Here is a 21,427-nt window from a genome sequence, read left to right as displayed (position 1 = left end):
AGGGTTATTTTATTTAGAAATTCAATCATTCTGTTTGCTTATTTTCTGTCGAGAAGGTATAATGCTTGCTCACTACAACAACTAAGTGAATCATGTTATCACTCACCAGAAAAAAGTAAGACCTTTACCAAAATGATTACGATTTATTTTGAGAAAGACACATTTATCTGTGCCTCATTTCACATTTTGAGATTTCAATCAAAACCACTAACCCACTGATCGCGTAAACTGAAGAAAAAGTGAAATTGTCACAAGCGTCAATATGGTTCATCCTATGTGGAACACAAATGTCTGTACAAAATGTCAAGGAAATCTATCAAAAGGTTGTGGAAATATTTAGACAAACAGCTTTTCATTCATGCTTTCATTTGAGCTACACCCCTAGCTAGTGATATACTGTATGTTTCAGACACATTCAAAGCTAATGCAATGTATTCATGATGTTACAGTACAAAGATGTAGTGAACTTGTCCACTGTAGATTTCTACAAGTACGGGTAGAGCATCTACACCTCTGTAATCGCAACATTTCTAATTTCTGGAATTTATTCCCCCTTTGGCTAAACCTCCTTCTATTGCAGGGGATTTATACAAGCTGCTGTAACGCAATGAAGAGTATTAGACCAAGTCAAATAATGCTAGTACCGATTTTATAGATGTTTGTATAAAACACACACTCACACCCACATACAGACACACACACCCACACATTCACACACACACACACACACATACACACACATTTTCTCTGACAGTAGCTATTATAGCTAGGAAGCCTTTTTTCAGGTCCAGTGAATATTAGAATTAGTATCATTAGTAGACCAGAGGCAATATAAGAAAATCAATATCTTTAGTAGGAGGAGAAAATCAATCACCTTTTAATAGAAGGTCATTCGTCTTTAGAGGTGAAGTCCTGTCAGATGGTAGCTAATCCTATGCAATGGGTTCCTATAAATGTGGCCAATAGTGCTCTAAGTTACTGTGTCATGGAAACCCTCTTAAATACTAATCATTGGTGAGAGCATGTGATGGTAGTCATGAAACATTTAGCAGCTACTAAAGTTGGTAACCTGTGTTTTATGGATTTAAGACTAAGAGATAAACATCTATTATTTAAATAATTTATGTATGTCGTCTTACATGCTAAAGTAACATCATTCCACCTTGTCTCCTATAATGTTCCCTTACAACTAACTACATTAATAGTAACATACTTTCTCCCAAAATTACAGTTGCAGGTTTTGGTTAACTTAGTTAATTGTAACAAAATGCAACAAAACTTCTTGGTTATATGTAGCATAAAATAGATTTAAGAATACATATAATTCCAACTTTTAGTTTCACACTGAAAACAAACACAGGTCTCCTCTGTGAAAGTGGAGACAGTCTTTGATTAGCTAAATATTTCAAATAATATGGTTATATATTCTTCAGGAGATCAGGCTGCATTGTAAACATTATACTTATTAATCATGTTAGCATGCTTAAGTTGGCATTAGCTCAAATAATCGCTCTTTAAAAGTAGAGCCTTACAGAGCAACTAGCATGACTGTAGACCACAGACCCAAACAGCATACAGTGAAAGAGCAATAATTATAACAACACTGATACAAGAATACAAGATACAAGAACCTGTAAATAAACAAACCTGTAAAAAGGCTAAAACTAAAATGCTGCTGACTAAAATGTTTTTCTATGGAATAATTGGAAACAGTTTTGTAAGCAAATGTCTAGATAAAATAAAATAAAGTACAATACATCAAGACACATCATACCTTAGAAAGGCTGCAGTCTCTGGTGTTCTTCTTTTACTTTTACAACATGATTGATTAAAACCACACTTTCACTTCAATAAAACAGCACACACTTAATTAAATCGAAAGTCCTCTTTAATCAATTTGTGCACACAGGGTGGCAGGAGCTTGGGACATTGTGTAGTGTATTCTAATTTTCCATGCTTTGACATTATTTTTGTTCACAAGCTGCACATTCAAGCACTCTTTTTATGGTTATATTCCTTATTATGGAAGGTTTTTATGTCACTCTAGATTTTTTGTCATTCACTTACTTGAGGTTTTGTATTACTACGTAAATTATAACACATCATTGTTTGGCCCATTCAGATAGAAGAGCAGCCGTTATTATCATCACTGGGAGTGTCATGTCATTACATTTATCACATTGTTAAAACAGAATACTGCATTTGGTTCTATTAATATTGTATCCAAAATGGTTCTTATTCATATATTTAGAACCTTAATACCTTTTTTAAGCAAATGAAAAAGAACAAATTCAAAGGTTTAAATGAAAAAAACAAATATTCACTTTCACTTACAGTACAGGGCGAACACATGCTCACAATGTCTCGCAAGGTTAAAGACAAGCCTTATCATCAGGTTCCCTGCAATTAAAATCATTCACACACACACACACACACACACACACACACACACACACACACACACACACACACACACACACACACACACACACACACACACACACACACACGCACACACACACACACAGACAGTCAATTGGTGATTTTGACCTCTGCACAGTCGCCACCGGGTAAAACGAAGGTGAGCTACCGTTGTAAATAATAACTTACAGTTTTGGTGCTTGAGGCAAATTATCTTAATGAATATTTAAAAATCATCAATTACCATTTACTGAGGAATAAAAGCAAATGTTAATTTGCCCATGCTATTTATTAGCATGGTGATTTATCAATATGCTAATGATTAATTAACACTTTAGAGCGTGCTGCATTGAAAGGCTCTTTTGTAAGCTTACCAGAAGCAGTAAAGATCATTTTTAAGGGCCTGTGTATAACAGCCACTAACACAAATAGTCAAATGCTTTTTTAAAGGGTCACTCTATTGATTGTTCACATAAAGGTCAGTTTACTCATCATTAACATCTCTACCGTGATAAGCCTGTGAAAACCGCTGTATGATGTCTTATGAGAGCCTGGAGGAGAGTCATCAAGTCAAGAGATAGTTGCATTTTCAGGATATTTTAAATTACATCTCTCGTCTAGCACAATACATGCTGCCAATGCTAGCTAGCGGAGTATTAGCTAGCCAGCTAGGTAACATAGCTTTGTTCCACACAACTTTAACGTTATCGTAACTGATGTGTTTTATCCAGTGACTCCTAATCTTTCGTTTTCCGATGGGAAGGGAAAGACCTAGTATGACTCTTAATGATAAGGTTATGACGTCCATTGCACATTTGGGAGGGACTTTGACTCTCTATTTTACAAGTTGATGTGTTTTACCTTTAATAATTGGGTACATTGTAATAGTGAAAACTTGAGAAATGTTCAATGAAGAAGAAGAAAATGTCAACAAAACTTTTTTAAACTAGTTTTTATTTAGGAAGTGAAACAAAATGCCCAGTGTTGTCTTTGTGCTTTACATTGTTTAAAACTGCCACTGGAGGTCCAAAAAAAACCTCAGAGGAAGAACTCAAAACAAAGAAGGAAGCTCCAGAGAATTTCAATATCCTCATCATCATCATCATCCTCATCACCATCATCATCCTCATCATCATCATCATCATCATCATCATCATCATCATCATCATCATCATCTGCATCACTGTCACTCTATACAGATCTGTAGAAATAATTTGACTCCAAAGTCACATCAGTGCTTATTTACAAGGCCTCTTGCCACAGTCGAGTTTTCATTCACTCTTAAAAAAGGTGTGGTGAAGACGCTCTCACACAAATATGTTAAAAAATGACACAATGTGTATTAAAGAAGTTCATTTACACCATGTGTCACTTTTAGGCATATTCTCATCTGTAACTTAAGGACAACACAGCGTGTGATATTTCAGCATCTTTGTTGTTGTTGATACCTTTGATTCATCGTTGTAGAAAAAGGAGAAAGAGGTTGTTATTTCTACATACAAGGCATTGTCTACCTGAATCTAAATTCTTTCATTGTGCTACTATCTTTGAACAAAAAAAGTTGTAAGATATAATTCGTAACAGGAAGTGCTTTTATATAAGAATAGGTAAACTAGCTTGTGGCTATAGTAGGCTACAGTAGTTCATAGTAGAATCTAAGTGTTTGCCGATGCACTCTGGTGCTGAAATATTGACAAAATGTCTTATTTTCTTCCTCAACAATCATTTTAATTTCATTGGGGATTGCCACGACAACCTCACAACAGCCAGAGATGATGGAAAGAGAAACAACCTGACACTTTGCAGGCAATTCAGTCTTATTTGCTCCTCATGTGTCCTCATGTAGAGTTTGTGAATTAATATCTTATGTAGAGGCAAGGAGCAAGACTGATCTTTTGATAGGATTCAATCTGAGAAGAGAGTTTAATGGACCAACTCATAGAAGGAAATTAATTATGTATTTGTGATTAAATTTGGCTTATAGACCACGGAGGACCAAATAGCCCCATGTTCAGCACCAAAGCTGCTGTAAAGTTGTTTTCCACCTATTCAAAACTCAAACCAAGAACATAGAAAGTACCACAACTCTCAGTCGTCCTTGTTCTGGGTTTGTGTTTTCATCCATGTTTCAGCACCAGAGGACTACGGTATTACTTTCTACTTTCTACAATATTTTAGAATAATAATACGAGGCAGGCAGTGCATAAACCATGTACAAAAAGACCCGTCCCGACCCAACCCAGAGCCCTCCAACCGAAGGAGTCGTACCATCTGTGTGAATCCCTGGAAGCACCAACAGCTCCTAATGCTTACACAGACATGTCAACAAGGTAATGATGCTGAGATAGAATTATTGTTTTAGATAATATTACATACTAATCAGTAGAGATTGGAAAACCTACTCTCTTGTTAATTTGATCTGTTCGAAACACTTCACCATTAGAGAAATCACTGGGGGAAGCCTCAAGGAATCACAACAGTGTCACAATCCCTCCAAATACAGAGCTTTCAACCCAACCCTCCATATTTAACACTAACTTGGTTTGCTAACTCCCTGAAATTTCATTTCTCATAACTACATAGAATAGTGGTACTTGAAAAAATCAAGATGTTACAAGCAGTTATGACTCACGTCTCTTCAAAAATATCATGCATTATTGCTCTATTGGATATGAATGAAATATTGCCCAAGACAGAAATATGCTCAATTTGCCTGTTATCTAAGAGGTTTGGCAAAATGTCCCAAAGATTCATAAAATTGGCATAGATTCCATTATTAGGCTATTGTTATTTTTTGCATGCAGTAGTTTTTATAATTAAAGTGGCGGACAAAAGTAAAAAGGTATTCGGTAATTAGAAAGTGTCAAATGCTTTGGCATATTTGTAACAAAGGAAAAATATAACAAAGGTGCAAAATCAATATATTTACAAAAACAAAAATAAATTAGGCAATAAATAGACACTTAAAAAAGACCCAAAGATGAACACTGTGTGGCCGACTGGCAACAAAAACACTTTTTCACAACACTTGAGAAAAGGTTGAACCTTTTTGAGGGAAAATTATGACATTTCAAATGTCTTGATCCTCATCTGACATTGACATGTAAAAATAAATAACATATTTAGGTTGTATGAAAACATTGTTTGTTACTATTCCCGTATACTTTCCACAGGTTACTGTCAAGTAAAGCACAAATGCCAGAAAGATAACTTAAAAATATGTTGTATATCTGTCCATCCACTTAAGACATTGGTTTAAAGAAAATCACCATAAAGATTGTTTTCCCACTCCAAAGGTGTACCTTTCCATGCCATGTTAGGGAAGATTTGTAAAAGATCAGAGTTCAGTGTAAATGTGTCAGTGGCCAACACAGTATACAGTAGGCAAAGCATGTCACTAGTGTAAATTAAAAGCTTCACAAGTATTTTGCTAACTTGCAGAAAACAAATGCAGTGTGCTTTCTTTGTTTTTAGATGCTTTATCTCTTTATAAGTTCAGTTCAAAGTCAGTTTTTCAAAAGCAGGATAACATCTTTATCCTTAGATTATGAGTGCTTTTGTTTTAATTGTCTTTAAAAAATAGTAAATTTGAAAGTTTTTGAATCTCTTTGCAAGAAAACTGAAGATGTGATTCATGCTATACGTGATAGTCCTGTCACAGAAAGACAGCGATGGGAGGGGAATTGTGCTTCAGTGTTGATTCGTAATGGGTTGAAAAAAAGAAGTGGTACGAGGATAGATATGGACATAAATAGATCTAGGTGTCTTCAAAAGTGATGAGCTTGATGTACTGTGCTTCATTTATCCAACAGATACTCAAAACAGCCTCAAAAGTGGACGTATCTCATCAAAGCATGTGGCGATCTGAATTAAGCATCGAAAAACTTGTTACCTCACTTCCAAAAAAGGAGACAGGAGGTATTGAAGGGTTTTGATAAAAATGGACATGTCCTCCATCTGTTCTTGTCTTTTGCCTCATGATCCTTGCAGAGAAGACTCTTTTTGGACAAGAACACAAAGTAGAGTGTGAGGCCAGCAAAATCTGATATAAATCAACAAAAGTCAACCTTTGTGAATCAATCATTCACTCAGTGAGCTCATAGGGGAGAAAGCCCCTTTGAAGCACGCAGACTCATAGTGCTTGTTCAGGTAACTCTTTAGTGCAAACGTCTTGTCACACCGTTTACACTTGTAGTGCTTGAAGGCCGAGTGCGTCTGCATGTGAGCGCGCAGGTTTGACCGGTCAGCGAACGCTTTGCCACAGTGTGCACACCCAAATGGCTTCTCACCCGTGTGTGAGCGCATGTGGCCCTGCAGCAGCCACGGCCGGCTGAACGCTTTGCTGCACACGTCGCACTTGTGCTTGAGGTCATGGGTCAGCAGGTGCATGGCCATGGCTGGCATGGACACGTAGACTTTCCCACATGTGGGGCACTTCTTGGCCATCTTGCTGTCTATGCTTCTGTGCGTCTGCTTGTGGCGGCTCAGGTTGGAGGATGTGGCGTAGGTTTTGCCACACTCGCTGCAGGAGTGCCTCTGAATGGCTCCTTTGGGGTTTCCTGTGGATTTCCTCCGTGATCGTCCGTCCATGATGAAAAACGCATCCACTGTGAACCCCTCGCTCTCCGCTGAGTCCCCGTTGATGTATCCACCTGCTGATGAGGAAACTTCTGATCGTGGGCTGTCCGGCTGGTCCGAGTCGCCGTGGACATCACCATGGATACCAGAATAGGTGTCCTCGATGTGGCTATAGATGATTGACGGATGGACAGGGGAGGCGACTTTGGTGATGACAGGTGAGTCACTTCCCGCCATAACATCATATGGGGAAGGACTAAGGTAATCGCTGACATAGCCTGAAGAGAGAGAGAAAGAGGTAAGTCATCTGACCGGGACAGGCATTGATTGGAAATTAGAAACTGAAAGCTACATGATCGCTGCGAGAGTAATACCTAAACCAATAAGGGAAGATGTTTGCAATTCACAAACAAAACTTTCCACAACAAATTTGTAGGCTGCTCTTTTTTTAAAACGTTGTTACTATTTCAGTTGAATATTGAACCCACAAGGTTTAGAAATCACTTGCACTTCACAAGATATTATTGTGTTTTGTAGCAGGATTTCTTTTGTGAGGTGCTTTTGAGGCCTGATAGCACTGAGCTGTCAAACACAACCTGTAATCAAATAGTTAACTAAACAGGAACAGCATGTTTAAATATCTTTACAGGGATCTTGCATACTTGTGCGTGGATGACTTTCATCCACATATCCCCAGCGTATCCACTGCTACTTATACTACCTATACCTGTACAAAAATAGTTCTTATATTGTTCAAATAAAAGCCACAAATCATTCAAAGGTCATTCATTATTCAGAGAGCTGCTTCACATGTTGTTTCCTGATATTATAAGTGATTAAAGCCTGCTGTCTCTGGTTTCTAAATATCAATTGAACCACCAAAGGATCACATTACCAACATGTGCATTATGCTTTAAGATTTGTATTTTCCCATTAACACTTGCATCCATACAAGACAAGGTCAACACAGGGGACACAACACAGTCCTTAAGATGCACCAACACTGTAAGAGAGTTTTGTCTCAAGCACAACCCTTTTCTATAAAGCAGAGAAGATGGGAGAAAGCAGGAGAAGTTGAGGTATTTATAGTGGTAGTAAAGTGCTTTTATATCTTTGCCAGCAAAGAGGACACTGTTCTTCTCAGTGGGATTTTTATTGTATTTCTCCTAAAGTGTTCAGTGAGCATACTCTCCTCAACAACTGCACCTTTCCTGTCAGGTCTAAGGTGGCACAGTCTCAACACTGAGCTGTCAAAATGTTGACTTTTCACAGAGACATTCGTCTTATCACGGGAGTCTAGTGATTTGCTCAAGGGCACCGTGACACTGATAACTGTGTATTGACCGTAACCTTACAGCCTCCTTGAGTATTGTATTCTTTAGCAACATGAATATTTATGACAAAGTTGATCAATTATTTGTTTCCATGTTATGATGTCAGCTGCGTCATTACTTCTATTATTGGTTTTCTACACTCAACAGGCAGAAGACCAACAGACACAAGGAGAGACTGGCAGCTTATACCCCCACAGCCATGACTCCTGTGGATCTATGTCGATCAATAGCTCTCCATTTCAATTAGCACTCTGTGAGCATTTAGACACAGGCAGCAGAGGAGATACTATTGCTGGTAATATAATTTCATGATGCAGTTCTGAGAAAAGCTCAGAAGTCGGTCGATAATATGATGAGAACAAAAGATGGATGGATAGAGGGGGAGAGAGGAAAATACAGTGAGATGAGGGATGGCAAAGAAAAAGAGAAAGAAATGGGGCAGGAAAAATGAGTTGTGGCAAAGTGAGAGTGAGAGAAGTGTTACGCCAGATATGGTGGTTAGGTGGTTTGGCAATCTGTTTACAGCTCTCATGATGATTTAACATTTTGAATTAAATTAAGACGGAGTAATACAGGAAAGAAATAGATAGATGGGGGCAAGATAGAGAGGGTTATTAAGAGTTAGAGAGAGAAAAGATCATGAATATTCAATCATTGCACTCTGGAACAAAGTACTGTGTGTTTGTGTGCATGGTTGTTGTTTTATAGAGCATGACTAACCTAGAAATATGACCAAGTGTTCATATTTAACCCATATTAGGTTAACAGCTGAAAGTCTTGGAGATTTTGCAGAACTTCAAATAAGTGGGAGCTTTCCCGAAGAGCAAAATACTTGTACAGTCTGTATTGTTTAAAAATAAAAAGCCCATATTCGTCAGGTTTAAATACCTACTTGAAAAATGTATTGGAGTCTGTCATTAATGTGTTGTCTCAATGTTATTGCTTTTTGGCTGACAGATTGAAATATCGCATACAAAAAACTATGTACTTAGTGTACAATAAAAAAGAGCGAACTTCTGGTAAAAATGTCCTATACACTGAGATAAAATAACTTATATCCAAAGTTATTCTCCTCCTGGATTCAGTGTGTGTCACCTTTTTTGTTACTGTTTGTTTACTTTTCTGTGAAGGTAATAGCACCAGACTGAGTTGAGTCTATGTGACTGACAGCTAGCAAATAAAAACAAACCCAGGTTTAGGATGCAATATTCTTGAAGATGCAAACTCAGAGTGTGGAGGTTGTTTCTCTCACAGTAGCTTTCTCTATGATCTCTGCCAATTAAACATGACCGTTCCCTGGTATCCTCTTTTTAGAAAGTGTTTTGCTAGCCGTAATTGCTGAACGTCTCAACGTCTGGGTACTGTCTCTGCTTGTTCATCTTTGTCTCTCTGATACTGTCTCCGTCTCCGTCTCGCTGTGTCAACTCTGTATTCATTTCAAAGCACTTTAGCAGCATTACAGCTGATAGCTGTTCTAAATGCTTATTAAAGATTAAAATACTCTGCCAGCCGAAGCCATCCTTCTTTTATGTGTCTTTGAAATGCAGAGAATTAGAAAGAGAGAAAAAAGATGGAGAGAGAGCAAAGATGAGAGTGACAGAGAGAGAGAGAGAGAGAGAGAGAGAGAGAGAGAGAGAGAGAGAGAGAGAGAGAGAGAGAGAGAGAGAGGCAAGCTGCAAGCTACAATTTAATTTTTGATCTAAACCAGCAGTAACTGACACACACTTGTGCACTTTGGACACTTGTAGGTCACTCTTTTGTGTGTGTGTGTGTGTGTGTGTGTGTGTGTGTGTGTGTGTGTGTGTGTGTGTGTGTGTGTGTGTGTGTGTGTGTGTGTGTGTGTGTGTGTGTGTAATGCTGTGCACTCAGCTGTGCAAGCTGCCTCGGAAATGTGCCAAGTTAACAGAAACACAGCAGCGTGTGTATGTTCATCTTCATGTGTGTTTGTGTGTGTGTGTGTGTGTGTGTGTGTGTGTGTGTGTGTGTGTGTGTGTGTGTGTGTGTGTGTGTGTGTGTGTGTGTGTGTGTGTGTGTGTGTGTGTGTGTGTGCAACAAGCTGCAGTTGCTTCAGTCAAACTCCTGTTATATTTATAACAAGGGCTAGCAGCCTCAGTCTTTACATGCTTGTCACACTGCTGCTGCTGCTGCTGCTGCTGCTGCTGCTGCTGCTGCTGCTGCTGCTGCTGCTGCTGCTGCATGTTTCTCTGTTCATTCTGTCTTTAGAGCACCTGGGATCTCTTCATCTCACAAGTGACCTTGGTACAATGTGAAAAGTGCCAGGTTGTACTAACAGTGGTGCACTCCTCTCCCTGTGCTGGGTGACAGCCACAATTTCTCCTCCACCACTTTATAGTGGCACTGAAATATTCTCACCACTAGGGGGCAGAAACAAGCTGACAGACACACAAAACAGGCAAATGATTTGCTCATTAAGGCTAAATGGCCAACCAGTGACATAGCAATTATTTATTTACGCATTGAGCAGACACAAGGCAACACAATTACTGCATTCTAGCCATGGTTTAATTAGCCACCAAATTATAAGTCCAATAATCAATAAACTTTTTGCTCTATTTTGGTCTCCACTATATCAATGTTTTCCCCCACCAGATAGCCTTATAGAGCTCCTGCGGTCACGTGACTTTTGGTTGGGAGCCACCATTTTGGCAGTCAACATGACCACCGGTGCCAGTGTTTTCTTACCGAGCGAGTATACTTCTCATTTTAATTCAAGTGAAATTCGGCTTTATAGTACAAAATTAGAGAGATTAAATATAAGCGACCCATATAATTCACCCGGTGTGCTTTTCAAGAGCATAACCTCCTGCTCTGAAGACGATGTACCCGACTTGCGCTACGCAGACATCCACAGCTATCTTGTAAGCTTTCCATCAGTGTACTCAGGAGACTCCCTCAGAGCGTACAAAAGCTTGGAGGCTTACAAATGGTGTCAGTCCGGCTTCGTAAACAACATTCAACTGTGGAGTTTGATCTACCCACCTTTGACGGATGGCTTCTGCAGATATCTTTGCCTGCTCTACTTTGTGCAGTTTAGCCTTCTGCCTTCTGTTAAAAACCTCCAGTCTCGTTTTATGTCTCCTCTTCTCTGGAGATGGAAGGTAATCGAAAATTGAGGGGATAAAATCCGGACTCAACGGATTATCACTCTTTCTCCCTACAAAATAAGAAGGAATATTTCAACACGGGTTTGTTTACCACTAGCTTGCTACAAGCTAACTTGCTAACTGGCTAGGCTGCGCCAGAGCCACACTTGTTGAGTTAAAAAGGGACATCACAGTGTCCGTTAGCTATAATAACTGGGTGCTACTTCTTAAATTAAACTAATTAAATTTAATTAAACTGACCAGAAACTTTTTGTAGCATTGTACTGTATTCCTTCACCCACCTGATATGAAGTGATCACTGCATAAGCGAAAGCCAACGGCCGGGGGGTCCCATCTTTCAGTCTTTTTCTGAAGGCTCCTGGCTCTTTTAATCGCTCCAATCCACTTCTCCCTCCTCTCCGCGTCTTTAGGAATGCGATAATACGATACACCTTTCTTTTTCCCACGCCTATTTGTGCAACCTGGTGCACAGCAGTTATCCACCATCCTTGACAGTCTGCCAGTGCCTGTCAATTTACTGCCGCGATGACTGCCAAAATGGCTGCCCCTGTCGTATCTCGTCACGTGACCAGCATATATGACATCATCTGCAGGAGCTCTATAACACGTTTTTATTTCTGATCTAACTTTTTGAAAACAGCTACCTGATGCAGTTGAACTAAAAAAGACTAAATGCTCCATATCTGTGCACAGTTTGGCCCTCTTTCTCTCTGGATTTATGACAACAAGCAACTCATTTTTACAGTCACTTTTAGTCACTATCTACTTTAGTAAATGTTATTGCAGTTCATCATGAAAAAGGCTGCTTTCCCAAAGCTCCTGTTGCATCACAATAAAACATATGTTTTGTATTCAGAACTATACAACACATGGGAATCAATGTAGCTTTGCAATGTTGTTGAAATCTTGGAAAGAGACTTACAGCAGCTGTAAACACCCTGATTTAAATAACACACTAGGCAACAGAACAACAGAAAATCCAACTGCACGGTGATATAATGTAAGAACATAATTATTTAATTTATTTACAAAAACAACTGCTTTTTTGCTGCCTATTGCATATTAGCGCTGAAATGCCTTTGCACTCGCAAAAATTGCTGAGTTGGATGTGTGTTCCCTGTAATGTGTGTAAACTAATGAGATGAAAACCCATGTGTAAATGTTGTGTGTTGCATCAAGATTTATTTTAGAATATAGTGTGAGAAAGCCCAAATGTAAAATTGTTACAGCTAAATTGAAAGACTAATGACGGTTCTTTTGTTGTTTTATAAGATGGAGCCCCTGCTGCTACAGCATTATTGATGGAGTTTACCCAGCAAAGCCAAAAATTCACCTTGGAAATCACTTAAATTCTAAAAATGGTTTATGCCCTATTTAAACATGTTTCCAATTTTCAAGAAAGCGTGTGCCATCTTTATATAATAGTTTGGAAATGTCGCTTTTGTAGAACCTTTGGTTTGTTTAACCACTGAGTCATCAATAATCCACCCTGAAGAGGAACATTTGAGAAACCCCTGATCTCTCCTTTGACCTCTGAGCTGAGCGTTTCAAAGACTCAATGTGCATTTAATACATTATATTATTTAAACTATGTTTGTCTCTTTCACATCTCTCAGCATGTGGTGGTTTAATCTCAGTAAGTGGACGATATTTATTTCTCTATTTCTGCCATCTCTCTGACTCTGCTTCTCCACATAATACTGTTTCATGGAAATAATGTTGGCAGGAAAATTCACATTTTCAATGCCTGTGATTGGTACATTCTTGGGTTGCGACCACCGTTTGACCCTGTAATTCCTTTTCGCTCATCCTTTAGAAACAGTCATGACTATGCTTTAAAATCTCATGATGAAGAAATGCTGTGGATAATGTAGCATCTACTGTGTGTGTGTGTGTGTGTGTGTGTGTGTGTGTGTGTGTGTGTGTGTGTGTGTGTGTGTGTGTGTGTGTGTGTGTGTGTGTGTGTGTGTGTGTGTGTGTGTGTGTGTGTGTGTGTGTGTGTGTGTGTGTGTGTGTGTGACTAACCTTTGTCATGATGATGGAATCGCAGACTGAGGGCTTCTCTTCTGTGACTATATGAGCTCTCCAGCTGTGCAGCTGAAAAATCGTCCAATTTGACTTTCTTCACCAGGAAAGAGCGAGGCATGATGGGACAGTAGTTGTTCCTTTACTTATGCAATAAAAACACACTTTCCTTCTGACTTCACTTCAAACTCGATTAAAACCTATATCTGAAACTCGTATCCCCTTGGTTTTAATAATAGTAAACTGGTTTCAGCTACTAAAGGTGCATTCAGTCCCTCCAATCAAGAAAGAAGACATGGCTTTTAAAGATCACACAAACCAATCGCTCCTCATGTTTTCCAGCATACCTAAAATCTCAGATTCGTCAAATTCAGAGAGCGGTTTGTTTAGTGCTCCTAGTCTGTTTTGCACTCCACTGGAAGACCTGTAGAGTTCTGAGAGGTTAAAAATATTTGTATCAGCTCCAGTTTTGGCTATGCTGTTTCTTTTTTAATTTGATTTATTCCGTTTCTTCAAAATATAAAGACTTGACAGCTTCTCAGAGCAGTTCTTCGCCTGCTCCTGGTCGGGCTCGTGGTTTCAGCACCGGACAGCTCTCCTTCGGCGCTGGACTCCTTTTTTCTTCCCGTGCCACAGCCACTGTCCGTTCAGCACCAGAGACAGAAAAGAGAGAATAAGAAGTTTCCGAATGTTTGAATCAGCTCAGCAAGAAGCGAAACACAATCCGCTGGAAATTCCAGAGCAGGTGAGTCAACTCAGTCTGGATGTGTCTCTCAACCCCTGCCCGTGTGTGAGTTTTAGATTTTAGGTAGGAGATAAACGAAGGTTAAAGGTTTTTTCAAAAAGACAAGCGTTGAGTCCACAAAATGTCTCGACTTCTCAGTGTACAAATTGAGCCAAAATGTCATTGCAGTTCCTCCAAATTATTGCTCAGAAATGTTGTTTTAATACTACAGTTGGAAGACAGAATCTCTCTTTCCCTCTCTCCTCCTCTCCACCTCTGTCTATCTTCTTTCTCCTTGGCGCGTGCGGAGCTGCGGCTCTTTCTGGTGCACGAGATCAGCTGTTGCAGTTTTATAGGCAGCGAGAGATGGGGGGGGGGGGGGGGGGGGGGAGAGAGAGAGAGAGAGAGAGAGAGGGAGAGAGAGAGAGAGAGTAAGCAAGAGAGATGGAAGTGCTTAATTTTATTCATCAGAAGAAGAAAAAAGGAAAAGAGCATCTTGTGGGACCAGCAGCGGCGCGCGGTGATGGCCTGGGAGGGATTTAATGATGCGGTTTCAAGTGCACGCTTCCTCGTTTTTTCATGGCAATGAAACGTTGCTTCTAACAAATCCCAGTAAAAAGTGTGTAGTGGTAAATAATGCACTAGATGTAAACAGGTAGGCGACTTCATACACGTTTAAGAAAAAAACAGCAAAATAGGTAATCCTCATTACTTATATGTTTTTAATATCCTTCTCCATATACATTTTTGCACTTATGTTGTGCTTAATCATGTTAGGTTGACTAATAATTAAATACAACTGTGAAATCAATTGGTCATGCAGTTCAACAGTCAGTCCACTAGCACACAGGTTTTGATGAACATACTTTAAACATTTTTTTAGTTTTTAGAGGAAGATATACATCATTTTTGTTTTTGTTTTTGACAAAAGCATCATTTTAGGTATAAACACAAAACAATCCAGTCTATATTTGCACTGTCACACATTTGAGCTGCATTAATATTTGATTAAATCATAACATGTTTCAGTGTAATTCAGTTCACATTTAACATGAAACTGTTGGTTTACAGAACAATAATCAACCTACTGCATAATGATTTTAGACATCCATGGCCTGAGAACCATCAACTCAACCTAAAAACCAACTTCTTGTGGTACTGAACACAGGTCAATACTTTTACACTGCAGTCAACCAATTGAGTTCCCTTTATGCAAATGAGCTCCCCCCTTGGGCCAATCAGATCTTCTGTGCTTTAATCCAGACTCAGCATTAGCCAATCAGTTTAGTTAATGTGACTGAGGTGTAGCTGTTTTACTGAATGGTCTTTCACAGAGAAGGAGAGAGAGGGAGACAATGTCAGAGTCTCATGTAGGACTTTGTGTTACACAATGTTCATTTGTGTGTCAGAGAAAACAGACATGCTGCAGAGCGATGATGCACTGTTTTGGTGTCACTTAAAAGAACTGACTTCTCCCTCTAGCCAGTAGACAGTGAGACACTCATACACACACACTCATGCAAAACCCTACCCCCATTCATACACATGCAGGCGGGCACGATGATGGTGTGTGATGTAATGTCGTGACGTGTATGTTTATGTAAGTTCTTTTCAGTGAGGTCCTTGGAGTTAACCTATTTTTGTACTTCATTGATAAATGTTTAAGCAAGCCGGTACAAGTATATGTGTGTGTGTGTGTGTGTGTGTGTGTGTGTGTGTGTGTGTGTGTGTGTGTGTGTGTGTGTGTGTGTGTGTGTGTGTGTGTGTGTGTGTGTGTGTGTGTGTGTGTGTGTGTGTGTGTGTGTGTGTGTGTGTGTGTGTGTGTGTGTGTGTGTGTGTGTGTGTGTGTGTGTGTGTGTGTTTGGTTAAGTGCATTGCTTCTGGACTTCCTGTCTCTTTGCTCGTCACTTATCATTGCTGCTTTATTTATGTGTTGATGCACTGTATTGAAGGGGTTTCTTGTCTTGTCTCAAAGGACAGTATAATATTAGATACAGACACTAACAGTATGTGTTTGATGATGAAGTCTGAGGCTCTAAAAAGGCTCCTGATGTCAAGGGAGTCTGCTAAATGGGAGCAATACACCACATTTCTGTTGATTTTAGATTTTTTATTGAACCAGCCCTATTTTGATACCATGTTTCCCCCTTTGAGAGTGATTGTTTGCAACACCAAGCCTGTTCTACCAAGTAAACTCAGTGATCATGCAAAGTACTTATTTTCACTGAAACCATGACTAGCTGGTTAATATATTGTATTTAGTAAAGTCATTTTGTAATGAAAACCACAAAAAAGTATTCCCTGAGTACTTGTTGAGTAAAATGACCCATAGAGTTAAATGTATAAAATGTATCTAATTTTTGACTGCACTGAAAGCGACAAATGCAGCAAAGAGCAACCAGGTGGAGATTGAAAGGTATCTGTCAGGTGGGTTTAGTGTGATTCTCTCACTGATTGTCTTTCTGACACACCAGGAAATACCAATTCTACCTGGTCTATTTCTATGATGGTGAAATTGTCCACTCGTTATTTTTCCTGCTAGCCTGCTATACTGCTGAGCTCAGCGTAATCTATGTGTGTGTGTGTGTGTGTGTGTGTGTGTGTGTGTGTGTGTGTGTGTGTGTGTGTGTGTGTGTGTGTGTGTGTGTGTGTGTGTGTGTGTGTGTGTGTGTGTGTGTGTGTTAGATTGAGTGGGGACATGTGGAGACTGGAGTCTCATTAACATAATAATAGACTTGGATGCATGTAGACAGGCAGGCGGTGTGTGAGCATGTGTGTGTGTGTGTGTGTGTGTGTGTGTGTGTGTGTGTGTGTGTGTGTGTGTGTGTGTGTGTGTGTGTGTGTGTGTGTGTGTGTGTGTGTGTGTGTGTGTGTGTGTGTGTGTGTGTGTGTGTGAGTCCTGTCAGGGAACACAATTCAAGGGTTCTTGTTGACTTTTCATTCCTCTGCCTTATAAAGAGCTTTTTAAATGACAGGGTTTTAAATAAAACCACATTCAAATAGAAGGGTTTTTACATATAAAGCCATATCCAGATGAAAGGGTTTGTAAACAAAGAACTGACAGAGCGGTACAGAGGAGGGAGGAGAGAAAACACAACGAAGGGGTAAATACACAAAGAAAAACAAAGAGAGGGAGCAAAACTGAGAAAATAAAGAGGTAAAACCACTTATGGAGGGCAAATGGAAGGTCAAACGGGGCTTTGAACGTACAGGGTGAGAAGCGGCTCATGATAGCATAGCTGTTGGATAAAGGTACTGTAGTAATGGATAATCGTGACTTGAGACCCATCGGGAAAAACAAACATTTTTGTTTTAATTTTACATGGGCATGCCACTTGCTTTAAACATTATAGACGCAGTAAATGTTGATATGATGTAAATGATGTTTTTTCATTTAGGAATAAATCACATCAATAATTGAATTAGTCTTTCAAACTTCACTTACTATGTCATTTGTTTTCACTTCCAAAACATACAGTGGTTTTATCTGATCCGACACTTCCATGACATCTCAATATTATTAACCTGTGCTTTCTTAAATCAAGAGTTTTTTAAAAACAGTAAATGATCAATACAAAGATTCATATCTCCTTTTCCTGATTTATAACTGCTGTGGTTAGGTTTAAGTGTGGTTCTGTTCAAGCACAAAAGCTACTTTTGAGTGGTGAGAGAAAGATCACAGTCCTTCATGTCAAAGTCAAACCACATTAGTTGACCCAAGCAACCTGACCTTCGTCTTTCAGCATTTTAAGGATTTAAAAATGTTATTTATTTCTCCTGAAAATCTAAGAGTTGTGATTTACAGAGCTTTGGGTGTCCTGTTGAATTAGACATTTAAGATGAACAAATATTTTATCAAGTCTTTGGGACAGCATTTACAAAAGATGTACGCTTCAATCCTTATTTTATAATTATAAAATATCCAGGTCCAGGAGGGAACAAGGAGTTGTTTTGGTTGGATGTTTCTTTTTACTTGTACAGATAGTCAGTTTAATGCATGCTTCCAAAGGAGCTTGTTCAACCTATCACTTTGTTCGACCCTCAGGTCCATGTAGCGCTTTGTTGAGATTTAAGAAGCACATTAACTCCTCCTTGACCTACAGATTTCCATAACACGCTTCAGAGGCATTTACTTACATCTTCAGAAAACTCCCCCCAGGGGTCCAAAGACAAATCTCACAAGGTGATTAAAAGGATTCTTTTCATTTTAAATTAAGCTTAGCCCGTTAAAAGTCCTTAGATTTTAACAATATCAGCAAGAAGAAACAGAATCAGAATAAACTTTATTGCCAAGTATGTTTTCACTTACAGGGATTTCTAAAAAAAAAAAAGAGCAATAAAAATAAATAATATGATACAGAGACAATAAAACAAATACTATAAAAATACTGACAACATGTATTTTATTGCAGTGTGTGCAAACATATTTAAGGGGATGTGCAAAATTCAAATCACTTCTCAGAACTTTTTTCCACATAAGTAGACACTGCTCTGTTTTGTGAGCTGCCTTTATTCAAAGTAATGTATTTCTTTATAACCATACAATATTCAACTACAAATAAAGCTTCATAAAAGATGGCTCAGTAAAACAGTGGCCATGGATACATCATGTCAGGCGCTTTAAAATGTGAACAGTGCAACATAATTCACCAAAAGCAACAAAAAAAAGAGCAGCTCACAGCTGGCCGTAATAAAACAAAACAGATGCAAAAAGAACAAAATGTCACCAGTAAAGGCATCACGTCCATGTCATTAAGATACATATGACCCTGCATGTGTGCTATGAATATGTATGTTGTATGTATAAGATGTGACCCTGGACATTAATATGTATTGGGCGGTAATGAGGCGAATGGGCAGATCAGATGGGTCCTTCTTAACTGGTCACATGTGGCTCATTAGGGTAGGACCACACAGAGCACCTGATACCCTCAAGATGAATGCTGCACCCCAAGAACTATTTCATATAATATCTGTTTTATAGGGTGGGGCGGAGAGACAGAAGACATGAGAGTCAGAGGACATATAAGAGACAAAAATCTACATTTGGAACTGAACTAATGTGACTTGAAGGAGGTAGAGTGAAGTTCAAAGATGAATGTCCGGAAGCAAGTCTTTAACCCTCTACCAATTGAAAGGGGGGCTCCCCCTTTAGCTGACCCTGACCTCTGACCTATTAGTCGACATTGGAAATGAAAAACATTAACTTGTCCTACAGAAATCATCCTCACACATCATTACCATAGCCTTGAACCTTGAGAGGACACAGCTAATATTATTCCCTTTATCCGTTCCGCAGAAAAAATAATAATCTTTTACTCTAAACTTACTGATAATATTTGCATAAAAAGCTGAAAATGTTGGGTATGGTTACAAAGTGTATACCAGGAGAGGTGGACGGAGAGCAGCAGGACAGATACTTGGTCATATTAACTAGGCCCATGTGTGTCATTATATTAGGTTGATATAAGGCAGCTGTTACCAATGTGGGGACTGCAGGGTTATGGAGTTAAATCACTGAAACACACCATCTCTCAGTACATTTTACTCCATGTTTTCTTCTGTTACTGCAGCACTGAAGAGTGTGTGGATGACCACACGGCAGTAAACTTAGAATATCTTTAGGTTGATGTAAGGGCTGTTAGATGGTGAGGCTTTTAGAGAAGGTGTAAATGTTATAAAAGTCAGGCGGATAATTAGGCCCATATAAATGCAGCCACCTGATATCCTCCAACCTGAAACAGGGGAGGATATGTGAACCAGTTGCAGTAAATGTTGACGGAGTTTAAGCAAGTACGATTATACTCCCTGAACATTTGTAATGATGCAAGTAATCTTATTTTCAACAGCTAATTCAATTATATGGCTAAAAAATGTGGTAGAATTGCAGTTCTTACAAAACCAATAATATTGCAATTTCGCCATCTATGACTCTGAAACACCGATCCAATCGAAATGCGGGGAATTCCTTGATTGTGCGAGGGCTGATATTAAACTCGGAACAGATTAGTTATGATGAATCCTGAGCTCTGCTTGAGAAGTTTCTAATGTCTGAGAGTTATAAAACTGGTTGGTGATCGCTCTGTAGTCTTCACTAAAACCACCAGAAAGCTGCGCTGTCTACTGATGTTTTAAAAAACAGTTCTTTAAATCTCAACCCACAATTCAAACACAACAATTTCAATATTCTTGCAAGATCTTCAGCGATTAACTGATAAAGGTGGGTATTTTTTATATTATGTTATATTATGTATAAGTGAAAAGACTGTCTGTGAAAGGCAATGCGTAGCTCTCTGTCAGAGTAAAAAATGAACAGCAGCAAATTAGATCACTCAGAACTGTGTGAAAGTTTTCCAACAGCAGAGGGATTCATTTTGATCTGTTCATATTTCAATGATTAAAGTCTTTGTACCGTCCTGGATGACTATGTTTCTTGGATTCTGTGTTTCTGTGTTTCTCAGCTTTCTGCAATTTCATTTTATCTCTTTGTATCCAGAATTGAATTTGCCATTACACAATGATCTGAAGACCAAATGACATCATTAATGTATCTCTCTCCCAATTCAATATACTGTAGGTGCAAGACATTGACAGTTTAAACGCACTTTAATGACACAAATGTGTTTTTTTGCAACCGTTAAAAGGACAAGCTTTAACATTTAGATCAAACGCCGTGCCAAAGTGTTGGACTGTTTGTATAACACACTAAGGGTTACATGAACAAAGCTTATCAACGATCATTTTAACATATGCTGATGTTTATTATTCACTCTGGGCGTGAAAACCACCTTCATGAACCTAAGTCTGGGGCAACACATGTTCCCTGACAGATAGACGGATAGATAGATAGACAGGTTTATGAGTCATTAATTCTAACAAAGGCAGCTTATTAACCAGTCTGTGTTCGCAGCTGCCTTACACCTGACACCTTCAATCGCCCCTAGACTCCATCACTGTGTGTGTGTGTGTGTCAGTGCATAGTCCTGTGGTGCCATAAAATGAGAAATGCTTGTACTGTTTCTTCTCTGGTGTGCCCTGCCCTCCAGCATACTCCCCAGGCTTTTTTACATTAAGGACTCACTGGAATTGGATACAGTACACTCCCCGGGTCGAATCCAACATAAAGATGTATTAAGAGAACAGGATTACATGTTTCAACGTGGTGCTTCATTCATTCCAATGGTAGCTGCTCAACCTTCAATTAGGTAAAGCTTGTTATA

At 39.0% G+C, this 21,427-nt stretch overlaps 1 protein-coding gene across 1 annotated transcript; it reads right to left on the bottom strand.

Moving 5' to 3' along the window:
* Positions 1-3,394: 3,394 nt before the first annotated feature.
* Positions 3,395-14,495, bottom strand: LOC134874542 (transcriptional repressor scratch 1-like). The gene is made up of 2 exons (XM_063898582.1): positions 13,484-14,495; positions 3,395-7,277 (listed from the first exon to the last, which is right to left on the bottom strand). Exons 1-2 carry the CDS (start codon positions 13,602-13,604, stop codon positions 6,502-6,504), a joined length of 897 nt encoding a protein of 298 aa, XP_063754652.1. The 5' UTR covers positions 13,605-14,495; the 3' UTR covers positions 3,395-6,501.
* Positions 14,496-21,427: the final 6,932 nt, after the last annotated feature.

The sequence above is a fragment of the Eleginops maclovinus genome, chromosome 13 (assembly GCF_036324505.1).
Source record: "Eleginops maclovinus isolate JMC-PN-2008 ecotype Puerto Natales chromosome 13, JC_Emac_rtc_rv5, whole genome shotgun sequence".
Taxonomy (NCBI): domain Eukaryota; kingdom Metazoa; phylum Chordata; class Actinopteri; order Perciformes; family Eleginopidae; genus Eleginops; species Eleginops maclovinus.
This window is presented reverse-complemented; position numbering and strand designations above follow the sequence as displayed.